Raw genomic sequence first — 27,277 nt, 5'->3', positions numbered from 1 at the left:
AGCTGCTGCTAAAAGTGAGATACACACAACAATAATAATAATCAAAATGAAGCAGCGCTAAACCCCCAAAATATTAGGATGATGCAGGGGGTGCTGGGAGTGATAGTTGCGGCTCTCTCCTCCCGGCATCACTCATTGCCTGGCTAGGATTCAGCTCATGGACGGAATAGCGGCAGTGAGGGGAGGCGACATCCCGAGCTGAACTCTATAGAGGGAGATCCAGGGCTCCGGCTGAGTAGGGAGCAGAGGGCAGCACTACTCCCTACAGATCAGGTATGAGTACTCCCTCATACAGGCTTTTTGTTCTACAGTTGCTGAATTAGTGGAGCTATGGACAGTGATTATCACCGTATCCCATCTGGTCATGGTCCTTGGCTGACAAGTTTGGCGATCCCATGCTGACCTTCTAGACGGGTTCCTTTGGAGATTTCCTGTGTCCCTATATTGGATAAAGGCCCTGGCCGGGTATAGACATGTATCAGTGCAAATTTTTTTTAAAAACTGACGTTTTTTCAGGAGTAGTGATTTTTTTAATGCTTAAAGTGAAACAATAAAAATGAAATATTCCTTTAAATATTGTGCCTGGGGGGGGTGTGTCTATAATATGCCTGCAAAGTGGCACATTTTTCACAGTATCACAGCAAAATGACATTTCTAAAGGAAAAATTGTCATTTAGAACTGATCGGGGCTGTAATGAATTGTCGGGTCTCGGCAATATAAAAAAAAAAAAAAAAAAAAAAAGAGCATGGGATCCCCCCCCAGTCCATTACCAGGCCCTTTGGGTCTGGTATGAATATTAAAAGGGAACCATGAACCAAAATTATAAAAAAAAATTCTGGTGCAGGGTTCCCCTTAAAATCCATATCAGACCTGGAGGGCCTGGTATGGATTCTAGGGGGACCCCCACGCAACTTTTTTTAGTTTTGGTTTGGGGTTCCCCTTAATATTCATACCAGACCCAAAGGGCCTGGTATTGGACTGAGGGGGGATCCCATGCTCTTTTTTTCAATGAGTTTTATCTATATTGCCGAGACCCGACAATTCATTATAGCTGCGATCAGTTTTGAATGACAATTTTTCCCAAAGAAATGTCATTTTGCTGTGGTACTGTTCTAAACACGGGAAAAATGCGCCACTTTGCAGGCATACTATAGACACCCCCCAGGCACGATATTTAAAGGAATATTTCATTTTTATTGTTTCACTTTAAGCATTAAAAAAAAAAAATCACTGCTCCCGAAAAAACAGGTCCCCAAACACTTTTTATGACAATAACTTGTATATGAGCCTTTAAAATTAGCACTTTTGTTTTTGCATGTGCGTGTCCCATAGACTTTAACGGTGTTCTGCCAAATTTTTTGCCTGTTCGCATGTTCTGCAGGAGGGTGTTCGGCTCATCCCTAGTTCCCACCACTCGATTAAAAGTATGTAATTTCACTAATGTCAGAACTCCCATGATAGCCCAGTTTCAAACGTCTACTGCAAAGAATACCCCTTCATCTAACCCCATTGAGATAGCCCCGTATGAACTTGTTCTTCTTTGAGAAAGAGGATTATGAGGGGATAGGACCACCACCATTTATAAATATTTAAATGGTTCATATAGTAATTTGGGTGCAAAGTTGCACACTCTAAAGGATATCCTAACTGAAGAAAAAATGTTTAATATATTGTAGCTTACCAGTCCTTGGATCTGGTGGGAGCATTTGTTATTTTTTTATAAAAAAAAAAAAAACAAACCTGTTGATCTTGTCAGAAATCTTGTATCCTTATAAGTTCCTTTGAAATAAATTAAAATCTTAAACAAATGTTAATTTCCTTCCAAGCTGTCTTCTGTAACCTACAAATCGTCTGCCCCCATGTAATGGAGATGAAGAGAGGAGTTCAAATCAGGAGAGCAACAAAGGATGACAACCATGGCCCCCAATAGATGCAGTGCAGTAAGTGAGCACTGTCCCCCAAGGCACAAAGTATCACCAAAACTGCTAAACTGCTAAACTGCAATGTATAAAATTATTGTTTTCGGTTTAGATACCCTTTAAAGTGGAAGTCCATGCTAAAACTAAAATCCCTGCATCTATAGACACCCATGATCTAACACTAACCTATATATTCCTGTAAAGAAGAAATCAGTATACATACCTTTTTTTTTTAAGCTGATCCCACCCGATCTCCAGCGGCGGAAGCTCTGCAGAGGACACGCCCGACAACTGTGAAAAAATGGGGAGTGACGTCACTCAAAGAGTTACTATGGGACTTCCGTTGTCGGACGTGTCCTCTGCACCCACCTACACAGCAAAGCTGCAGCTAAAAGCTCAGCGTGGGATCGATTTGGATCGGTTTCAGAAAAGGTATGTATACTGATTTTTTGTTTACAGGGCTAGAGAGGTTAGTGTTAGATGGTGGGTGTCTATAGATGCAGGGATTTTAGTTTTAGCATGGACTTCAACCTTAATTTAAAAACAAAAAGTTATCAAATCCCCCATGGACCCAGTGCATATAGCACTTGTCCCCATTTAAATCTGTGCAGGGGTTCCAGAGCAGCAGATGTGGAGATAGCTGGCCCTGCCTCCTGCCGCTGATATCCAACACTGAACAACATTGATGGAGTTCTAGACTGACAGCACAGGAGGAGAGGGGGCACATAAAGCTCACATGGTCCCTGCACCCTCTCCTTTGAGAGAGACAAGTGTAGTAGCTGGCTTGTGCTGTTGTCTGCTTGTATTTTTGTCAATGAAAGAAGGCTCTTCACCTGCAATCATTCATAATATCACAAGCTGAAAGTTTCACTTTCTGTGCCCCGAATAGTTGGCGATGGGTCTGGGATCCGTCTGCAATAAACAGAAGAGGTGAAGAGGCAGAGCTCTGCATAATGGAGGGGGGACGGGGCTCAGTGCTGGCTGTTCTCCCCCTCCTCCATAGTAATGCCCATATTTTATGCTTATGGGGTTGCAGCTACAGCCAGCACTTACAGAAAAAAAAGTCATTTTATTTCTAATCCACAGGACAGATTTAAAGTGGAACTAAAGTCCTAACTACATAACTGAATTCCAACAGTCTGACGCCTGTTAGGACCCTTGTTGGCACTTTCTCCTTGGGTTCTTCTGGGTGCCGGGATGACATCACTCTCGCACATGTGCAGGAATGTAGTCATCCCAGAACACTGGCAGTGTGCCAGAATGTGAGCTAAGCCAAGCATGTGCAGCTCAGTGTATATTCCACAGAGGATTGTGAATTAGGCAGGTAAGTGTACTTTATTGCATGTCTCTTCTGCAATAAAAAGCCCACCTATTCACAATTTTTTATTTTTTACATTTAGTTCCACTTTTAACAGGAACAGGTGCTATGTTCACAGGGTCTCCTGTTGGATCTAATAGCCTTTTTTTTTTATTTCTGGTGACAGTTCTTCTTTAAGATCATTGTAAATAACAAGGGGCCTACTTCTGGCACCTGGAGGAAAATAGGAGGAAAGGAGGAAGGAAAAGATGTTTAACCTCCACATATGGACAGCCTTCTTTACTATAAGAGCTATGAAAATATAAGATAGACTTTCACAGGAGCTAGTTCAGGTTAACTATGTAGCTGCATGTAACATTATCCTCCACATGACAATAAAGCGATTGTAAACGGGGGGGCGAGGCCGGCTGGAGACCTGAACAGACGTGCCCAGTGAGAGCTCCTGCCGTTTTGGGGAATAACTTCATCCTTTTCCCCCTAGCAGGAACGCCTCACCACTTTTACTAAACCGGGGGTCCCCCTGCACACTGAGGTGTCACCTGTGACCGCTGACACGTCGATCCCGAGAGCCGGCCGAATCTACTACAGGCTGCGGCTTCGGCCTTGACAAGGGGAGTGGCGGCCATATTGGTACACCCGGCCCGCACAGGCCGCATCCGGATCTTCCTGGCCGCTCAACACTTAGCTCTCCCCCTACACGAACACCGGGACGGCTTAGCCTGGGACCGCTGACACGGCGGTCCCGTGTTCCGGACGTTTTAACTACAGGCCGCGGCTTCGGCCTTGGCAGGGTGAGCGGCGGCCATATTGGTGCACCCGGCCTACACATCCAGGCCTTCCTGGCTACTCTGCACCTGGATCTACCTCCACACAGACACCAGAGCAGCCCAGCCTACTGACCGAAGCCTGCATTCTCCCCTGTGCCACTCCTGCATGCCAGCCTGTAGGACTACCATCACACACAGTAAGTGGCGGCCATCTTACTACACCTCAGTAGCTTCCTCATCTCTCCTGTGCTCAATCCAGGGCCAATCTAAACACCAGGGTGCCCTGATATAGCAGACTGTGACCTCAGAAAGGGACTAAACTAATATTTACCCCCACTCGTGGGGTGGATTATAACATTAACCCTGGGGCCACGTGGAGCGGCCATCTTGCTTCACCCTGCTGCAGTGTATGCACTTGTTCCTTAACCCCTTTGCTCCTGGATCACTGTGTATCTACATTGTCACAAGAACTGCCCAGAGGACCCAGCTGCCACTTGTAACCCTTTTCCCAGCATAAATACTCCTTGACTGACAGTTTGCTACCTCGCCATAGTTCTGCAACACGTTTCCATCTCATACTGTGGTGCAAAAAACTAGCAGGGAACGCAGTCCTGGCTCCAGAGTCGCAGGTAGCGACCGTCCTAACCCCCATACTAGATATCATGTTTCCTGGCTGATGATGGATGGCTGAAGAAATGGGCTACTGAGCTCTGTGCTCTCCCGACATTATCAGGCTGTGTTGCAGATTACCTACACCCGGAATCTCTATGTCATCCTCAAGCTCTCACTCCTCTGACTCCGCTGAGCTGCAGCAAGGTACAATCCAGCGCTACCTACTACGTACATCATCGCTCGACTCCCGCACGGGAAAGGACAAGCTGGCGGCCAGTCGCACCCCAGGCAAATCTAAACCTCCTTCTCTGGCTCACATGGACTCCTCAAAGTACAAGGACGCTACGGGTGAGCCCTCGGCCCCTTCAATGGCCGCTATGCCCCTTGACATCCCCTCCGAAGATGGCCCCGCGGAGCTATTTCCTCCGGCCTCGGGCGGATCAGCCGGCTCTGCGACTACAGCCCTTCTTTCTGCCTTTAGAGCGGACTTTGAATCCTGGGCATCCAAGATCGAAGCCTCCCTCCATGTAGAACTACAAGCCCTCCAGCATCGGGTTTCAACGACAGAGAATGCTGTATCCGTTCTGGCTACTACCCAAGATGACCATACAGCTCGTATTGTGGCCCTCGAATCTGCAACCACGTCACATTTATCCCGCTTGCGGCAACACCAACTCCGCATAGAGGACAGCGAAAACAGGAGCCGCAGGAACAACATTAGGATACAGGGAGTGCCGGAAGCAACCTCAGGTACGGATCTAAAACCCACTGTCGTTTCTATCCTCAACCAGGTCCTGGGCAGGGAAGTTACATCCCCTATTGAACTGGACAGAGTGCATAGAGTGGGAGGCATGGGGGGAGACCGCAGAGACCGCCCCCGCGATGTCCTATGCCGGGTCCATTACTATACCCTCAAGGAAGAGATTATGCGTAAGGCCTGGCGCTTAGGTCCTGTAGAATTCGATGGATCTACAGTACACCTCTATCCGGACCTCTCCCGCAACACCTTATACATGAGACGGGCGGTCTGCCCACTTTTGGATTTGATCCGTCGAGCAGGGGCTTCATACACCTGGGGCCATCCATTCAGTATCAAGGTAACCCGAGACGACAACTGTAAGTTTGTTCTGTCAGACCCTGAACAACTTCCTGCCTTCTTCACCTTCCTTGCACAAGACCCTATCAGCATCCCGAACTGGCTAGACCCTCCAGAAGATCGTCAATGACTACAGGGCCCTCTCCCACAACATCGCAGACGCTCAAGATCTAGATCTGCTTCTTTTGGTCCTAGAGCAAGACGTCCAACATCCCCGGAAGACTGATTTGGCTCCCCACGTGAGTCAACACTGTTACTTGTTCTACCTGTTCAATGTTTTACAATGGATCTACACCTTTCACTCCACAGTTTCATTAAGGGACTGGTCCAGGTTTGCAATGATACTGTGTTTTCTCTGTACCCTCCTATGAACTCATACTAACTATACCACTCCATTTACAGGGATAGTATAGAAGTCTACTAAGCTCGAGAGGTGGGGGGGGTGCTGTGTTGCCCTTAATGGGACAGTTACATTTAAAGAAGGGTGTAGATTAGATGGTGGTAATGTTACTGCTTTTTATGGCTATGTGGGAGCTCCATTCGACACCGGATGTCCCTAGCTTTAAATGTACACTTATCCACACATGGACCATACCAAGACCAAATTGAATGCTATGAGCATCGTTTCCTTAAGAGACCTTCCTCTGTTATCCAATTTTCCAGAACCCTATGATTCTTTTATTCGGGATGCGGCCTGGCCCGAGTGGAGCCCACCACTAAGTCTCTGGGGTGATACCTGTAACCAATGTGCCTTTCTAGTTCTTTGGGCCTGGGGACCCGCTGACTGACTTGGAGTCTTCCAGAAGATACCTTATTACCTGTTATGGGCTTCTTGGTCTCCTCTCAGTCCAGGGCCTAACTTATCCTACACCATAGAACTAGTTGAATTCCTTAATGTTACATCATTTAAATGTTTGTTATACATACTATTGCTTGTGATGATAGCTGACTGATTATGGGTGTTCAAGTGTTTTTTCAAACACTGATTAGATATATGCCATGTTCTTCTATAACCTAAAATATTAAGTATTCAATATACTATGATAGACGGGTGTAATACATATACGTTATATATGCCTGCTATGTTGTCGGGTTCACAACTCAGACCTCTCTAATCCGACCTCCCTCCCCAAATAGGTTTGGCACGATTTGTGCCTAGCACGTAATATTTCACGGAGTGTTTTGCTGCTGCGAACACATTAGATTTTGTTTTGAGACACCTTTCCTAGGTGTCCTCTAACTAGCCATTCTCCATTCCTCTTCCCCTTTTGCAACTACCTTCTCTTTTCCGTATCTTCCCCAACCGCCTCCCCCTCTTTTTCTAGACTTTCAAATTCTTTTCTATTTCTTCGCTCCACCATGGCCTATACAGTGTTGTCTCACCCTCGACTAAAATTATGTTCATACAATGTAAATGGACTCAATGTTGGCTCTAAACGGGGACAAATTCTATATCAAATGCATAAATGCCAAGTTAATGTACTCCTCTTGCAGGAGAAACACTTTCAATCAGCCTCCACCCCTTGCTCTAACAGATATTTTAACAGATGGATCCATAGTACTAATCCATCCCAGAAAACTAAGGGAGTATCTGTAGCTTTTCACAAAAGCCTCCCCGTTGAATTGCTCGATCATCTCTCCGACCCTCAGGGAAGGTACGTCTTTGTGAAATTTTTGCTGTGGGGAATTAAATTTACGATAGCTAATATATATTTGCCAAATGTTAACCAAGTTCCATCAGCTTTGCAGTATCTGAAGATCCTATCTGAATTCATGGAGGGCAAACTCATCCTCGGTGGAGATTTTAATACTCCCCTGGAGCCAACATTAGATTCCTCCACTTCAAGGTCACGTATCTCATTCCCCAAATTGAGGGCCCTGAAACGCGTACTATACGACTTACGCCTTGTAGACGTTTGGAGGGTATTATACCCCAAGACTCGTAACTACACACATTTTTCTCAGGTACACCAGACCTATAGTCGCATAGACTATCTATTGAGCGACCACAGTTGCCTAGACTGGTCTCCTGAGTGTGAAATAAATTCTATGATCTGGTCAGACCACTCCCCTATATACTTGACATTCTCGCTCCCCTCCTCACCTATCAAGGAGTGGACATGGCGCTTGAATGACTCATTGTTACCTAACTCGGACTGTATTACACGTATCTCGGAAACAATCTCTAACTTTTTTGGGGACCACGCACAAGATACCACGTCGTTCCCCATCCAATGGGAGGCACTGAAAGCAGTATTACGTGGAACCTTTATTCAATTAGGATCTCGTCTGAAAAAGAAACGCTCAGCCGCTATAGTGGATGCAATTCAGAAGCTCCGAAACCTGGAAACTGACCATAAGCGTTCCCCAACAACCGAAACGCTCACTGAGGTTTCCAAAGCCCGATTACATCTCAGAGGTCTATATGAGACATCTGCACGTACATTTGCGGACAAACTTGCTTTCCATCAATATAAATTCCAAGACAAGTGTGGCAGGTCACTGGCCCGTTCCCTGCACCCAAAAAAATCCTCTACCTTCATCCCCCATATCCAAGGACCGCATGGAGAATTAATCTCCTCACCTTCTAAGATTGCGCAGACATTCAGGGATTTTTATCAATCCCTATACAACATACCTGTGGCCCAATCGTCTGGCTCCCCCTCTACTACAGAGGAGCACAAGTCCTCTTATATCAGGGAAACTGCGCTCCCCACTTTGGATGAGGACACCATTACCGAACTCGAAACACCTATAACAGCAGATGAAGTTGCGAAAGCCATTGCAAGTACACCAACTGGCAAGAGCCCAGGGCCGGACAGCTTTACCCCAAAGTTTTATAAATGATTTGCTCCCCTCCTTATTCCTTTCCTCACTAAAGTATTCAATTCTGTATCAGAGGGCTCAGTGTTTCCCCCACAAACACTTGAGGCTCATATTTCCCTTATTCCAAAACCAGAGAAGGACCCGACTTTATGTACAAATTATAGGCCAATATCCTTGATTGGGGTGGATTTGAAGATTTTCGCTAAAGTATTAGCCAACAGGTTACAACCATTGTTTCCCAGTTTGATCCACTTGGATCAAGTAGGATTTGTGAGTGGCCGAGAAGCAAGGGATAACACCCTGAAAACCCTTCTTTTATCCAACTATGCCCGAACCCACGATATTCCTTTATGCTTCTTAACAGTCGATGCAGAGAAGGCATTCGACCGAGTAGATTGGCAATTCCTTCGGCTATCTCTACAACAAATAGGACTGGGAGCCCACATGATCTCAAGGATAATGTCCCTATACTCCTCTCCATCCGCTAGGATAAGACTGAACGGTTCTTTGTCGTCGGCATTCTCTATCTCTAACGGGACACGACAGGGATGCCCCCTATCTCCCCTCCTGTATGTTCTCACCATGGAACATTTAGCCATTGCTTTGCGAAACAATCCCTCTGTGCACGGAATAACAGTCGGACCCACTCAAACTAAACTCGCTCTGTTTGCAGATGACCTGCTTCTATTTGTGACACGTCCACACTTGTCTTTAACCTCGGTGATGCAGGAGTTCCAGAGATTCGGGGAAGTCAGTAACTTTAAGGTAAACTATAATAAAATCGGAAATTCTCAATATTTCTCTGCCAAAGTCGGACCTACGCAGGCTTTCTACTGCCTTTTCCTTTAAAACAGGATCCACCTCCATCAGATACCTTGGTATTCAGATACCGGAGGATGTATCCCAACTCTTTTCCAAGAATTTTACCCCCTTACTTCTCAGAACTCAGGCCGATCTGTCTAACTACACATTTAAACGGCTCTCCTGGCTTGGTAGGGTTAACACCTTGAAAATGGATGTCCTTCCCCGGTTTTTGTACCTTATGTCAGACAATCCCTATATACATACCTAACTCCTATTTTCGGAAATTGCGCCAAAGCTGTTCTCTAAATTTATTTGGAATTCAGCCCGTCCTAGAATTAGATACAAAACGTTATCTTTTCCCGAAAGCGAGAGGGGGAGCTGGAGCCCCGGACGCTTCATTGTACCATAAGGCAGCAATACTTACTCGCATATTGGACTGGTTCCATAACCATACGACTAAGCTCTGGGTTCACTTGGAAAGCCATATGAACTCCATTGATCTCTCAGCTCTTCCATGGACCACACCCGCAATTCGTAGGGGTTCACTCCCCCTCTGTGACCTCACCTGCCAAATGATCCAAATTTGGGATCGCCTAAACTCTGGAGGTAACATATCCAATCCTTCGGGACCTATGACCCCCCTATTTGGGACCCCAGCCTTCCCACCGGCTATGCACGTGACAAGCTTTGGACCTTGGCGGAAAGAAGACCATAGGAGGCTTTCTCAGGTTCTCCGTACAGACCCCACTCTAATGCCAGATACTCCCCCCGAATTGCTTTCTAGATACCCTATGCAATGGCTTCAGAAACAACAACTGACTTCCCATATCCAAACCTTCCAATCAATACAAGATATTCTAGCTGAACCCACAGGATTCGAGGATATGCTCCTCCAAAACGATCCTCCAACACACGTAGTATCACAGCTTTATTCCCTTTTGTTGAATGCTCTTCACCCTGATCTCCTACCCTACACGAAGGCTTGGGAAAAAGATCTCCAACACTCCATCTCCCCCATTGACTGGCAAAAATGCTTTATTCTAACACACAAGCTCTCCCTAGCCACTAAAACTCAAGAAAAGGGGTTTAAACTGGTGACGAGGTGGTATAGATGCCCTTCGACAATACATCACTTCAACTTGACAAACCCAGATACTTGTTGGCGATGTTTAAACTCCAGGGGCACCATGCTCCACATTTGGTGGGAATGCCCACCCATACAAAAATTCTGGCAACAGATCTTCCTACTATACTGCAGGCTGATGGTGACGGCTCTCTCTCCTTCACCCGAGATAGCTCTCTTGTCCATGCTCCCGGGCACGCTCAAATCCATTAAAAAAGATGTATTACGCCATTTCTTGGCTGCTGCTAGAATGGTGATCCCAAGATATTGGAAGTCAAGAACTGTACCTTCCCTGGGGGAGTGGGCTATTGAGGTGGACCGCATCAGGGACCTTGAACGCCTGTTGGCTGAGGAATCTAATAAAGATAACCAGTTCTCTCTTACATGGACTTCGTGGTCCATGTTCCGATACTCATCGGACTTCATCCCCTGGGCAGAGGGCAACCTGGACGGTACCGCCCCATGACCATGCAGGAGCGACTCCTGTTCCTAACCTTTCTGTTTCTCTACTTTCCCCCTAATCCTTCTCCTTTTCATATCAATGTACTCCGTAAAATCCAGATGCAGAATACGACCCGCACAAGCTAATCCTATACAACATAACAGGTTCCTGGAATAAGTTGATTGTAAAAACACACGAAGTTTACATGTAATCCCCTCCCGTATATGGTGAGGGCTCTTTGGTTATCCTTGTTATATCTCATTATGCTAATTAAAACAATGTTTTTTCCTTGTGATGCACACATAACGTACTGCAATATGTATCCTGCGAATACACTGGATCTATTGTTATCAACACTACTACTACTAATGATGTATATGTGAAGTACATTTTCTTGTATGCTTTTTTTCAATAAAATAAGATTGAATTAAAGCGATTGTAAACGATTACCTTGTAAAACTATCCATTCAGTTTAAAATAGAAATGAAAGGCAAACCATTTGTGTATAAATATTACAAAACATTATCAATACCTTTTTTTTTTCCATTTTTTTAAGTGATCACATTCCCTCGGTTCTCAACTGCATAAGAGCTGGGGGGAGGAGTACCAGCAGCACACTGATCTTCCCAGTGAAAGGCTGTGCAGGGGAGGTGTGTCAGGACAAGTCTTATCATTGGAGGCAAGCAGGCTGAATTTCCAGCACAGCTAGGGAACTGATCAAGATATGTTAGTGCGGTCAGTTTTTAATAGTAAAAGCAGAGGGAGTGGCAGGAACACCACCCAGATAGCAAGCAGTGGCATAGGCTTGGTGTCACCTGGTGCGGTAAAACATGGTGCCATCCCCCCCCCAATATTTTTTCCTATATAACAATGCATATAATGGCAACAGTAGTGCAGTAGCGTCGTTAAAAACAATCAAACTAGAACATCTGAAAACAAAATAATATGAAAATACTAAACTTCAAAGTGGAACTGAAGTTCCACCGCAAGAAGCAGTGACCAGGCAGGCTTTTATGCACCGTCTCCTCTGCAATAAAATGCCCCTACCTGCCTGCTCACTGTCTTCTCCAGCTCTGTAAACTGACCTGCAGAACGGTCTATGAGTGCTGGGATGACTAATTCCTGTGCATGTGCAGGAGTGACATCATCCCCCGTTGGCCAAAGAGGACCAAAAACCGACACTCAGAAGAAGAGTATTCACCCACCCGATGGGGATCTGTAATCACTGTGTCCTTCAAGGTAAAGAGGTTAAAGAGCCAATCACAGCGGCTCTTTACCACGTGATCAGCTGTGTCCATTCACAGTTGATCACCGTGTAAACAGGATTTGTCAGTTATCAGCATTCCTCTCCTCACACTGAGCGTGAGGAGAGATAATAAATGGCAATTCCACACAGGGGACATCTACACTGATAGTCAGGGCACTGATCATCAGTGTCCTGATGATCAGTACAGCCCCAACAGTGCCCATTCGTGCTGCTAATCAGTGCCCATTAGTGATGCCTGTGAGTGCCTATCAGTGATGCCTATTAGTGCCCATCAGTCTCCATCAGTGCAGCCTATCAGTGCCCATTAGAGCCGCATATCAGTGCAGCCTCATCAGTGCCCGCAGTGCCTCCTCATCTGTGTCCATCAGTGCCTCCTCATCAGTGCTTCCCCATCAGTGCAGCCTATCAGTCCCTCCTTATCAGTGCCCATCAGTACCTCCTTATCAGTGGAGCTCACCTTGTTAAAACTCGTGCCTCTCCAATGGCACCGGCGACATCACCGTCAATGTGCACCAGTAACAGTGTGCCTGCCCACCCTCACCAATGGATCTTGCCCATCTCCAGTGAGACCCGCTGGGTTCAAACAGTGTGCCCCGCCCACCCCCACCAATGGGTCTCGCCCACCACCAACGGGTCCCAGACACCTTCACATCTCTCTTTCTCTCTGGGACTGGAAAAGAGGTGTTTGTGGTGTCGCCCTGCCCAATCTTTTCTGCTCACATCAGACGGTTGCTGGAGGGAGGAGAGAGCAGAATCTGCTCCTCTAGCAGCTGTTCATGCTAATCTCAAGCTGAATGACAGGAGTGACAGTGGCAGTGTTACTCCTGTCATTCTGGCACAGACAAGCTTCCAGTGCACCCCTCTAGCGGGTGTCACCCGGTGTGGTCCGCCCACCCCCCCTTGTGACGCCACTGATAGTAAGGATAACTTGACACAAATATGTTGCATTTTAAGACTGTTAACTCGTTGCACATTTTCACTGGCAAGTTGTACACTTGCAGAGCACTTGAAGCACAAGTTCTAGTTAACACTTTTCAAATTTATAGCAAATTTGTGTGACAAGTCTCTAGCAAGAGCAAAGCTGCAATGGTGAGTCTACAGCAAGAGCTCTGCATGTCTAAAGCTTGAAACTTCAGCCACAGTGACCCGTGTGGTGGGATGACTATTGCACAAAATAACTGAACCAGAACTTGCAGCAGACTTGCAGAATGTTTGAAAAGAAAGTTGATCTGGAGTCATGCAATTGGAACTTGCTGCAATTGTGCAACAAACTTGTGAAGCCTGGCAAGTCAAGCAATAGCTTAGCAAGTCATTTTTAAACTTGCAGCACAATTGCTTGCTATCTTGACAGTGATTTCACACAAAGGAAGTGATACAACGAGAATAGAATACTTTTCATACAAGTACATGGTACAGCAGGCACATATCAGGAATATGAAATGTTGGGGTAACAAACACTTTAAATCAGAGAGTATCCAAAGGCCTTAGAGGAACAGAAAGGAATTTGCTGAACATGATGGCCATCTGTCTTTTCTCAACTTGACTAGGGAACTATATCCATTAGAAAGGCAGCACCCATTTTCCCAAACTCACAATACTTTATCAGTAATACACTTTAACTTGTAAATTAGTGTAGCGCTACCCCTGTAAGGGCCGCTGGTGATTGTGGTGCACAGCCAGGCACATGAATTTCCAGACACGCCTCAGTCAAGAAACAGTCCTTGTACTTTGTTTTGTTTTATTAGGGGAATAGAACTTGGATGGGGGTAGGGTGCACATGGGATGCCCACTTGATTGAAGATAGGAAATTTAGGGACTGAACTATATACAGCCTCTTCTCTTCTCCTCCAGCACATACACTTGCTTGCAGATTATCACTCCCGAGAGCACTGTGGTTGGGGCCTGACACTGGCTCAGCCAGGCCCAAAGCAAATGCCCTTTGCAGGCAGGGACCACGGGCCCCTATGGTGTAACAAAAATGGTGGTAGTTCTTAGTGCTAGATGCCACACATGTGGCTATTGCTCCCAGTACCACCTCTTCAGGTGCTGCCAGCTCTCCTGGCTGCAGCTGCCCCTTTCCACTGCCCGTGCCACCACATTCCTTCTGACTGGCTCTGCACCCATCACAGACTGCTCCATCCCAGTCCTCTCAGGCGTGCCTCCCAGTCCTCCTGACTGTGTGTGACTCATCAGCCCTTTTTGCTGTTCCTATTGCTCCTGAGGACTTGCCCAACAGTATTCTCCCGCTGTCCTCCCAGTGCCTCATGTCCAGGACACCTCCATGTGTCTTAAGAGGGTTCCGTCTGCACACGAGCCCAGGCCGAAGGTCAACCGCCCCAGATTGGGGAGCTCCCTCAAAGGCCATGACAGCCTAACACTCCATCTCCAGCTTTCACCCGAACACAACTCCTCACCAGCTGGGCTGACCCTGAGTATTTGAGTGGGCCTGCCCCCTGCCAATCCAAGTTGGGGATTGGTCAGGGCCCTCAGAATACTCCAGGCAGCTCCACCTTACCTCCCCTCCCATTCTTCTGGGTGCCAAAACATTCAAGAAGTAGGGGGGAGGCCTCAGTGATGCTGCCTGTAAGTCATCCAGCTCTCCCTGGATTTCTGCCCAACCCAGGACAAAACACAGACAAGCTTGGCTACCAGCCAAGCCTGCATAAATTTACCTGCACTAGAAAAAAAAAACTATTTACACTTCTAGCACTAGAGGGTGCTCCACTAGCAAGTGTATGGCCTTTGTAATTAGAATATTGGACCACTTGCTCCTTTCTGTAGTGATCTCTTTTCATCACCAGGTTGATCCTAAAATGTGGAAATATAAAAAAATTTAGCTACTTTTTTTGATAGCACAAAAACAATGATAAACTAAATCAAGCATTTACGTCCATGGCAGCGCCAGATGTCCAAGATGCCAGAAGGTGTTTGGGTTATGCTTGCATGGCCAACTGTCCTCCTATGTCTATATGCACTCTTGCTTTCTAATGGTCTTACCTTCCCCAGAAAAACAACAGCCAATCATCTGTCTATCATTTAGTTTCATGTACTGTGACTGCTGTAAGTCAAAATTACATTAGCCTATCAACCAATAGATAAAAATCAAATAATTTACATCATTTCCATAAGCAAGTTTAATACAAAAACAGAGCTTTTCAGGCACCAGGCCACAAAAGAAAAATTTGCCAAATTTCTTGCTGCCATCATCTGCGGACTGTGATAGTTTGGCAGATCGATCCTATATTTAAGTATCCTATATTTAAAAAGCCATCAATTACAGTACTATTTATAGAAAAACTACTACTAAACGGATATATCCTGTCCATTGTCTTCTGTGCACTAATGCTGAATGAGGAAAGGAAGAGCTTTCTATGTATAGTAAGCAGGAGAAATAGAGTAAAAAGTTAGTGATATTGAGCTCCAAGTATAAAAACAAAATCTTTCTGCGTGGTTGAAACAAACTCCCATTTTCAAATCTAATCTAGAAACATTTTAGATTCAATGTCAATATTCACTTTGAACAATCCATTTTTTAAATAAAATCTTTCCTCAACTCCTCATATAATGTATACGTTTTGTGAACTTTGTCTTCTGGGCACCGACCTTGTGGTAAATCCCATTACTTGTTTGCTCAGTTATACTGAATGATCCTTAATTGATCAAACCTTGGTGCTCACCATCTCTATTGAGATGCTATATCATCGCTATTCATCGCTCGCAAAATAATTGCACGTAAACAGATCTTGCCCTGATCGCCCACTGTGTCCGAATAGATAACAAATCTTAACTGCTCTATCTCCTTTAAAAAACACACCTACTACCTTAAAAATGCCATGCAAAAGTTTGGCGCCATGTGGTCTCAGTGGATAGAGTTCCTGCACCCAACCTTTTCTGAGTCTCTAGGAGCCTTTTTGGTTGTTTAACATTTCTGTATGTGGTTGTACTTGAGTATATGTAAGCACTGTTAAGCTCTGTGTACCTAAAGATTTATGTGGACACTATCAGCTTCTGACCTTCGAGGTGACCGCTCCTTTCTGTATTTCATACCACTGTTCCATCCCTGCATGGTGGGTTGTTTCTATGTTTTTTACAAAAATGTCAAAACACTTTTCCATAAATAAGATCTGATTAAAAAAAAACATGGGGAACAATTGGTCTAGGAAGCAAACACACCCAACCGGCTCCTTCAGAGTTGGAAAAAGATTTCTGGGAGCTTAAAGTGTGCCACTCAAAGTGTGCCATGGTTTCTCAGTGAATGGTGGCCATGATGTGTGCATAGGCTTACAGAACATTGTTTCTTGTACCACATTTTAAACATGCCTAACAAACATATGATAATAAATAAGCACAATGCATTTTCACTGTTTTGTATCACAGCATGGACTTTCATTGCAGCTCTATGCATTTGGTCACAAAATATATCAGAGCCATAAAGGAAGTCCATGTTTAAAGTCTTTTGTCTGCATGTGATTGCACGTCACAGGAAGCAGATACCGTAGTTATATAACATGTAGCAGTTGTCTCTAAGTGCTGGACCCGCTCTAATTGATAAGTAAATAGAGCAGCATTTCTACTTAAGTCCAATATGTGTATATAAAAGTCTCTTTGCCTCCTTCCCAGTGTTCCAGGTAAGTCATAAAAACTAAGGCACCTTTCACATGGGGTGGACTCTGATTTGATCAGAAGTGGATCTGTCCGGTGATCCATTTCTAATGAGAGCGGGGCGAGAGGATGACAGGTCCATGTCTGCTTAGTTTATGCAGAGCAGAGACAGACAGACCACGCTCTTCTCTATGGGTGACTGGGAGTAAACAGACTTCGCTGTTTACACCCGACTGCCCTCCGGTTTGATCCGCCTAGATGGAGGAGGATGGATCCCCTTCTGTTTTTTTGGCCAGATTGGAGGTAGGTGGCTGTAAATGGGCACAAGTCAGTTTACCCCGCCGGTCCATAGGGGTGAATGGAGAGTGAACAGATCTGCCTGAAAAACTGACAGGCGGACCTGATCAGACCCTTCGTGTGAAAGAAGCCTTATAATTTTTTCAGCTATTGACTGCCTCTCCTCCGCCTTTCATACTCTCATGTAGACACATGAATTGTTGAGGACCTATCATACACAGAACAAAACGTGCCTGTAGGATAGTCACCCATATTGGAGGTCACAGTCAGCACTCAGTCTTCTCCCAAGTGCCTTTCATAAAACCCAGCCTGCCTGGTTTCCATGCTGACATTCATTTTCCAGATCCGACTGTCCAGCTAGATAAACCGCTGGAGTTGCGGATATAATTATCTTCTGAACGGTCTCAACTTTATGCCTACAAAAAATGCATAACAGTGCTCCGAGCTTCTGTGTACCACTCTTTCCTTTAGCTTATCACCAAATCCTACAAAGAAACATGTAAGGAATGTTGCACAGCACAGAATCATGTAACAAGATACAGAGGTCCAGCCCTGAAGCACCATGAAAAAGTACTGTACATACTGCTGTCTTTTTACCACCATTTTCCTTTTATACTAGCAGCAGAAAGCAAGTAATGCAATAACTCAGGGGTGCATCTAGAGCCTAATGCAACATAAACATTTTTAGCAATTAAAGCAATTAAAGTGTAGCTAAAATTAAAAACAGAAAAATCAGCACAAGGGACATAACTTACAGTCAGATATGTCCCTTGTGTTGATTTCACTTTAGTAGTAAACCTCCTCTGTCCTGCCCCCCTCGTCCACTGTGACAGTCCTGTAGTTGTATTAACCCCAGCCTCACCAGAAGACTACAGCAGCAGGGGTGAATACAATTAAGGGGTTGTCACAGGCTCTTATCAAGAGAACCTGACTATGCCCCCTTTACGTCTAGTTGCTGCATATATAGAAGCTATACTACAGCTTCTATGAATAAAACGTATCTATGAATAGAGCAGACAGAGCTAGCAATCACCCATCCATCCTCCATTCATAGATCCTGGGAGTACGGCTTCTATGAGTGCTGCTTAAATCCTTGGATCCTGAGTGGTTTCAAGCTACTTGACTGTATCCAGGCAGACTTCATTGACATCAGACTTGTATTAACAAAGTTGATTTTTGCACAGAGTTTTCATGGCTGCTATTTAGGGATTACTAGGGAGATGTGACATGAGAGAGGGAACAGTAAAGAGCCTAAAATGGTTTCTATGTACAGGTATTGTAAAATGGGATAGCAAGAGGAATGGGGAGGATCTCCTTCTGGATTCAGAAGCAACACTGCGACATCGGAAAAAGACCCTGACTTGTTACAACTAGTTGCGATTTATGCTGACATGGGTCACACTAGGAATAGCCAGAATGTCTCAAACAGAAATCACATACAAAAGGATGATGTCTGCAAACACAATGAACAGTTGGTATTTGGCTCACCTGTAGGGGAAGTGACCAGCTGAAGGACAAGAGGTCTACGGGTAACAATGCCAGATCCACGGGGAAGGAAATCTCTGAAATGATAAAATAAAGGGTTAGCGATAGAATATACTACAACATGCATCAGACAAACCCCTAAAAGGGCAGGACACTGTGGACCTTTACTGGAGCGTAAGGAGGAACAAACTAAAAAGATATTTTTACATCCTTTATTCACCGGTTCACACTGGTGCGATGCGAGAACACTGCGAATCCACTGCGTGTTCCCGCATCGCATGTCAGTTCACACTGCCATATGCGAATCGCTGGGGAGTGTCAATACATTGTTAACGACACCCCCAGTTCAGCTCGCATATCGCACTGCGAACTGACAGTTCGGACATGAATCGGATCGCATATGTGTGAACACACATGCAATCCGATTCTGGTCCGAACAGAAAAAAGGGTCCTGTGCGTGTTTGGACCGAATGCGGTGCGATATCAGCCATACTATCTCTATGGCTAATATCGCACCACACAGACATCGCATGTAATGTGAACAGCAGTGCGCTGCGAATTACACGCGATGTCTGTGCAATGTTTGGCATCGCACCAGTGTGAACCGGCACTTATAGATAGAATCACCTGTGCATAAACTGTAGCCTCCAAATGTATAAAGGGGGTCCCATTCCACCTAGTTGTTGCCTCTACCTGTTTCACAGAGTAAACCTGCTTCCCCAGGAGAACTCCAAGTGGTGATAATCTGAATAATCTTAAATATAGACAATATAACTTTTAGGCCTCATGCACACAGGACTTTTTTTTTTTTTAACTCTCCTAGAAGCCAGCAGCAGAAAAAATACCTAACGCTTGTAAAAGCGTCTAATGCTTTTTACAAGCGTTTAGGCATGTTTACAGGCATCAAGCACTTGGGTCTTTATTCATTTCGATGGCCAGAATAAATTACGGTATTTATTCTGACCATTGAAATAAATTTACACTCAAGTGCTAAACGTGCCTAGCTTTAACACATGTTTACAAGCGTCAAGCGATTTTTTTCTGCCCAAACTCTGCTGCTCCTGGACACACTGTCAGAGTTTTTTTGTTCCTCTGCCTCTAAAAGCTGCTAAAAGTCTATATGCGCATGGACACATAGGCTAACATGCAGGGGAGATTAGGGGCAAAAAAAAAAAAGTCAAAATCTCAAGCTTCTCAGCTATCTGGGAGGCATGGATCATGTACAAAAATTCCCAGCCATATCGGGAATTGTTGCAACATAACTTGTAACCTATTATAAACACAAATTTATCGAGGATGGTCCTCCCCGGGGATCCGGGGGAAGCAGTGGGTGTAGCGTGTGGACAGTAGATGGAGAGGGTAGCAGGTGGGATTCCATCCCCTATCAGCATACCCCCCCTCTTTTTTTCTGTATTCACCCCCCCCCCCTTCTTCTCTTTTATCCTTTATATTATCTGAGCCTTGTAGCAGTATGGACAGGAAGCTTGGAGCGGACGGTAATGTGTGACCCTGAGCCCCGGGTCCCTAGCCCCAGATAATGATTGGGTAAGGCTGAGCTAATATGTGTATGCTCTGGCAGGTGGTTCCGATAAACTCCTAAAAACAGTAGTAAACCAAATTGAGAGAAGACATACTGAACCGAGGAGCACATATACCCTAGAGCATTGACCACTATTTTTGATGCAAATAGGTTACTTACAGAACTTGAGTATTTTCTAGATAATTACTGTACTCCGAATCTGTAAACTAATGCTTGGTACACTTCAAATGGAACCTGTTACCCAATTTGTTACATTGTTACACTGTTACGTTGCTACATTGTGTTGTATATTTTTTGAAATATGTAATAAAATCTTTATGAAACAAACAAAAAAAACATCAGACGCCCCTAGGAGCAGCTGTAAAAATGCCCAGTGCGCATGAGTACATATATACATCCAAATAAAAATAATATATACAGTATATATACACAGTTGTGCTCATAAGTTTACATACCCTGGCAGAATTTATGATTTCTTGGCCATTTTTCAGAGAATATGAATGCCAACACAAACTTTTTTCTCTCATGGTTAGTGTATGGCTGAAGTCATTTATTATCAATCAACTGTGTTTACTCTTTTTAAATCATAATGACAACAGAAACTACCCAAATGACCCTGATCAAGAGTTTACATACCCCAGTTCCTAGTTCCCCAGTAACATCAATGACAGCTTGAAGTCTTTTGTGGTATTTGTGGATGAGGCTCTTTATCTTCTCAGATGGTAAAGATGCCCATTCCCCTTGGCAAAAAACATCCAGTTCCTGTAAATTCTTGGGCTGTCTTGCATAAACTGCATGTTTTGAGATCTCCCCAGAGTGGCTCAATGATATTGAGGTCAGGAGACTGAGATGGCCTCTCCAGAACCTTCACTTTATTCTGCTGTAGCCAATGACAGGTAGACTTGGCCTTGTGTTTTGGATCATTGTCATGTTGGAATGTCCAAGTTCATCCCATGCGCAGCTTCCTGGCTGATGAATGTAAATGTTCCTCCAGTATTTTTTGACAACATACTGCATTCATCTTGCCAACAATTTTGACCAAATTTCCTGTGCCTTTGTAGCTCACATATCCCCAAAACATCAGCGATCCACCTCCGTGTTTCACAGTAGGAATGGTGTACCTTTCATCATAGGCCTCGTTGACTCCTCTCCAAATGAAGCGTTTATGGTTGTGGCCAAAGAGCTCAATTTTGGTCTCATCACTCCAAATGACTTTGTGCCAGAAGGTTTGAGGGCTTGTCTCTGTGCTGTTTGGGGTATTGCAAGTGGGATACTTTGTGGCATTTGCGTAGTAATGTCTTTCTTCTGCCAACTCGACCATGCAGTCCATCTTTCTTCAAGTGCCTCCTTCTTGTGCATCTTGAAACAGCCACACCACATGTTATCAGAGAGTCCTGTATTTCACCTGAAGTTATTTGTGGATTTTTCTTTGCATCCCAAACAATTTTCCTGGAAGTTGTAACTGAAATTCTAGTTAGTCTACCTGACCGTGGTTTGGTTTCAACAGAACCCCTAATTTTCCACTTCTTGATTAGAGTTTGAACACTGCTGATTGGCATTCTCAATTCCTTGGATATCTTTTTATATCCCTTTCCTGTTTTATACAGTTCAACTACCTTTTCCCGCAGATCCTTTCACAATTCTTTTGCTTTCCCCATGACTCAGAATCCAGAAACGTCAGTGCAGCACTGGATGAAAGATGCAAGGGTCTGTCAGGAGTCCAGAAACTCATTGACATTGTATACACACACACTAATTAAAAGCAAACAGATCACAGGTGAGGATGGTTACCTTTAATAGCCATTCAAACCCCTTTGTGTCAACTTGTGTGCATGTTATCAGGCCAAAATCATTTGGGTAGTTTCTGTTGTCATTATGATTTAAAGAGAGTAAACACAGTTGATTAATAATAAATGGCTTCAGCCAAACACTAACCACGAGTGAAAGAAAAATTTCATATTCTCTGAATAATGGCCAAGAAATCAAATTCTGCCAGGGTATGTAAACTTATGAGCACAACTGTGTGTATGTGTATTTATATATATATATATATATATATATATATATATATATATATATATATATATATATATATATATATATATATATATATATATACACATACACACACACACACACACACACACATATATGTAAAATGTTATACATTGTATTAGTTTACTCACTGGAGTCGAGACTCCATTCCACCACTACTCCAAACAGAGAAAAGTGTGCACTACTAAAACCCCTGGGGGGGTATAGAAAAAAAAAAGTTTTACGTATGCTCCTGTTTTCCCAAACAAGCTTATGTGACTGTGAGAATTGCAGATATATGCTTCTTATGTTATATGCAAATTGAAACTTTTCCAGAAAAAAGTTGATTTTGGCCCCACCCTCTCCCATCTCATAAGCTTCCCTATTGGTCATTTCATGTACTATGCAACCTCACGCATTAGAAAGGCTCAGAAAGTGAAAACGGGCAGGGCAACCTCGAGTTTTAAAGGAACAAGATTTTATTTCTTTTGAACATGTAGTAAATCCAGAATAATATAGAGTATACTGTATCCACTGAAAGTACCTGAGGCCAGATTTAAAAAAAAAAAACATACTGAATGTCTCTTTAACATGTTATATATGTTATGGTCAGCCGTCAATCACTCCTGAGTTGCTGGGTCACTGCTGGGAGGGGGAACAGAAGGGAGATAAGCTGCTGAGTCACTGCTGGAAGGAAGGTGCAGGGAATGCTAAGCTACTGAATCACTGCTGGGAGAGCTCATTTACTGCATGTTAAGAATAGTAATATTTTAATGTTCATAGCCTTGACACAGGCTCACTTTAAAGTGAAGCTGCACTCTGGCTACACATGGCACAGTAATAGGAAGGACTTAAATTAGGCTGCATTTGCCATCATATAGATCCAGGCTGGACACTGGAAACCCAATTCCGCTCTTTTGGATCATGACACCAATCTGCCAACATGTATATATACTGACTAAGGCTGAAACAACTAATCAATTAATCAACAACTAATCGATTATGAAATTAATCGATTACTATTTTCATAATTGATTAATTGTCCAGTAACATAATGTGGTTAAAAAACTAAAATGAGCCCTTTATAGTACAAAAAGAGCAAATAATCGCTACTGTAAATATTCCTTTCACAGTTCTACAGTAAAAGAATGAACCCCTTACAGTAGTGATTATTTGCTTTTTTTGTACTATAAAGGGCTAATTTTAATTTTTTAACCCCATTATGTTACTAAACTTCTTAGACCTGGTTCACATCTATGTGTTTTTTGGTGCTTTTTGCAGTCGCTGCATATCTGGAAAGGGTCAGGGACTTTTTTTTAAAGCAAAAAGGTGCTTTTTGGTTCAACGGAGAAGCTGCAGAAACGCATGTAATGCGTTTTTGCAATTTGTCTTTTCTAATCTGCCCAACAACAAATTGGCCAAAATAAATGCAAAAACGCAAATCGCAGCAAAACCATGTGCGCAAAAATCTAAACGCACTGCAAAAAGCACTGCAAAAACAGATCAAAAGCAAACTGCATAGGTGTGTACCGAGCCTTATGCTGGCCACACCGATCAATTTTCAGACAAGAATATTCAGACGAAAAATCTTTGTACATTCATTGAATGAAAGAATGTTGTTTGAAATTTTCACTTGTTTTTAACATTCTGTTTTTAAAAAGAATGTAATTTCTGAACGAAAACCACATTTACTGTCTGAAAATTCCTTTGACCAAAAAGTTTTCTATTTCCAAATTTTCCCGTCACTGTGGTTGAAAATGAACATCGATTTGACCCCACTAATGATTAGAGAATCGAATGAACATTCTTAAAATTACATTTTTTTTGAAGGAAGACATTGTTTGTTTTTTAAATAAAAAAAAAAAATTGATCTCTGAGTCTGATGATGTTTACCAGATTCACCCTTTAATGGTATATACAGTATATATCCTCTAATAGTATATACAGTATATTTCTCCTCTAATAGTATATACAGTATATCTCTCCTCTGATAGTATATACAGTATATCTCTCCTCTAATAGTATATACAGTATATATCTCCTCTGATAGTATATACAGTATATTTCTCCTCTAATAGTATATACAGTATATATCTCTCCTCTGATAGTATATACAGTATATCTCTCCTCTGATAGTATATACAGTATATATCTCCTCTGATAGTATATACAGTATATTTCTCCTCTAATAGTATATACAGTATATCTCTCCTCTGATAGTATATACAGTATATCTCTCCTCTGATAGTATATACAGTATATCTCTCCTCTAATAGTATATACAGTATATCTCTTCTGTCTGTTATTCTCAGAGTGGATTAGAGATTTTGCTCCCTAACCATATAGTTGGTTATTTATATTTATCACTGCATAGAGATATTTAAGTATAAATTGCTGTTTTTTTAAACTTTACATATTAAAGTGGATGTAAACCCAATGTCATCTTTTCTAAACTACTGCCATAGGGGTTATCTATAAGGATATACATGCCTCCTGCATGTATCTTTACCTGTCAAATGTCTCCCCTCTGTCTGTTATTAGACCCGAAAAACTGCATATTCTGTGGGCGGGGTCTGTTGTCTGGAGCTCGGTGGGTGGAGTCGTGACGTCAGTAGACTCCCCGCCCACCTCTACACTCCCCTTGTCAATATGCATTTTCTCCTGTGTATTTCTTACACTGAACTTCTGCTATGATCTCTAACATCCAGTGAAAAGACAGGAAAGTAATCACATGACTTCAGCATCCCAAATCATGCTGAGGTGTGGAACAGCCAATCCTTGCAGAGCTGCTGAAGAAAGGAGTGGGGGAGGGAATTCAAAAATAATGCATGTCTTAGGCTAGTGCACTAGATATGTAAATCACCTGTCACTCACAGCAAAGGGGAGGATTTGACAAAGTTTTTCTCTGTTTGTCAAGTTTTATCTCACTGTACAATAAAAGAGGATTGCTCAGAGCTGGATTAACTCTGTGTGGCAAGACTGGGCTCAAATGATAGGAAATCTTATACTCTACATTATGACATAAAAAAAAAAAATGTAGGGTTTACATCCACTTTAACTAAATTATACACCACAATATTTTTAAGGTTATTAACCGATTAATTGAAACAATAATCGGCCAACTAATCGATTATGAAACTAATCATTAGTTGCAGCCCTAACACTGACTATGGTAACACTACATTACTGCAATAATTCTCTGTATCAAGCCACAGAGTGGTCCAGAGTGGATACAGCAGCAGTATAGAGTGCCATGTCCTATAAATTTGGAATATCAAGAGAAAAATGGGACTTGGACTTTTTAGGCACAGTCAAATACTTAATACAAAAAATATAATTTTATTTTAATATATCACATAAAAAATACATAATCTAAAAATCCACATTGATAATTCAATACATAATATACAATACCGCTACTGTACAGAACCAAATGTGACTATAAGGAGACAAAGGGATGAATAAAGATCATTCCGTATGGTGTATATGTCCAGGAATATGGTTCAAAGACAGATATGCGGTGTAATGATGTTAAGAGTAAATTGCTCTGCTCTACATGTTGCGCACTCATAGCACTTTTTCAGGAGCATATAAATTAATTAGTATTGTGGAATAATTGAACGCATACAATTTTAAAAAACAACACGGTGTAGCAACTACGGAGGTACAGCAAGCCGTATGTATGGTAGAGTGGTAGCAAAGCTAGTTGATCCTGAAGACGGGTAAAAGATAAAAATATGGATAGCCAGGCTAATACGAAATGGCGAGTATAGGTGCTAAAAGCCAAGAGTAGACCAGGGGAAATTGTAGTAGTAGGAATTATCACTAGGTATTACGATGAATGCCAGGTAAGGTGGTAGACTCAGTGTCTAATTATAACCCCATATGCTATTCAAATGCAAGGAAGCCTATGCCAAGCACTGATGATTTCTCAGAAATGTTTTTAGATCATAGGACCTCCGTGGACAGGACCTCACATCACACACAACCACCGTAGAGCTAGTATACCTGACACTACATTACTGGCAAAACCATGTTATTGGGATTTAGCCCAGGTTCACACTGATGCGGGTTGGAAATCGTGCAAGTTCAGCAGAACTCACACAATTTCAAACCAGCAATGCAGTCCGACTTCGGGGGCCATTTGACAGACATCTGTGCGGGTTCATGCACAGATGTCTATTCAAGTCGCCCCCAAAGTCGCCAAAATTAGTACAGGAACAACTTTTGGGAATCGGTGCGGCGCTGCAAAGTTGGCATTGCACTGATTAAGATGCCGTCGCACTCATTCAGACGGTGCCATTGCCGGCAATGGTTGCTGATTTGGCATGCGATTTGGCCAGTCAAATCGCATGCCAAATTGGCCCAATGGAAATGTGGGCTAACAGCTGCATAAATGTAACCCCAATAAAGAAGGCCAGGAAGAAGGTTCATGCATTCCCTATTGTTCATGTCAATTTCAGTAGCGCGAGTAAAGCTGGACATAGATGGATAGAATTTCAAAAGAAAAGGAAAAGTCTAAAGGAAAGTTCATACGAAAATATCTACTGCCAACACTTCTGGCCCCTCCCTCCTGCTGAGTGCCTCCAGAGCAACCAGCTTGCTCTGGGGGCACCTGAGCAGGCTCGCTCCTGAGCAGCTGCTCTGCATGTCCATTCACACACACAGAGCTGTGGCTTAACCCCCCTCCCACCACTCTCCTCAATGACTCCAGCTGCTGTCTCAGCCAATGAGGAGGGAGGCTCCCCGGATAGCCAAGGCTCTCATGCACTTCTCTGCAACACGATGGGGCTCAGGTAAGTATTAGGGTGTGGGGGGGCTGCTGCTCAAAGAAGGTTTTTTTACCTTCATGCATAGAATGCATGAAGGTAAAACAACCTTCTGCCTTTAGAACCACTTTAACATTTAATTTTGGAATAAATGGACTTTACCAAACAGAAGCCATATACACTGCTAGAATATAATTTTAGAAAACATTTCCATCCTGCTCCTTCAATTTTTTTTGTCACTGTGGTTGAAAACAAACATCAATTTGACCCACTAATGACTAGAAAAACAAACTTTCTTAGAACATTTTTTCCAAGGATTTTCGTTCAAAATTCTTCCCATTCCCAACAGCTTAAGTTTTTTGTTGGAGTGTGGCC

The 27,277-nt window shown here is 43.4% G+C and overlaps 1 protein-coding gene across 17 annotated transcripts in view; it reads right to left on the bottom strand.

Moving 5' to 3' along the window:
* The window catches only part of DNM1 (dynamin 1), a 278,440-nt gene that overhangs the window by 182,003 nt on the left and 69,160 nt on the right, over positions 1-27,277 (bottom strand). For all 17 annotated transcript variants that reach the window (XR_012236097.1, XR_012236096.1, XR_012236099.1 and 14 more), the window contains exon 2: positions 18,563-18,636. Coding sequence is in view for 14 of the 17 variants with exons in the window: in XM_073600424.1 (XP_073456525.1) it covers positions 18,563-18,636 (74 nt within the window). In the remaining 3 variants the exon portion in view is untranslated. The remainder of the gene's footprint in view (positions 1-18,562; positions 18,637-27,277) is intronic.

This window comes from Aquarana catesbeiana, linkage group LG09 (assembly GCF_042186555.1).
Source record: "Aquarana catesbeiana isolate 2022-GZ linkage group LG09, ASM4218655v1, whole genome shotgun sequence".
Classification (NCBI taxonomy): domain Eukaryota; kingdom Metazoa; phylum Chordata; class Amphibia; order Anura; family Ranidae; genus Aquarana; species Aquarana catesbeiana.
Note: the sequence above shows the minus strand (reverse complement) of the source record. Positions and strands in the feature narration are given on the sequence as shown.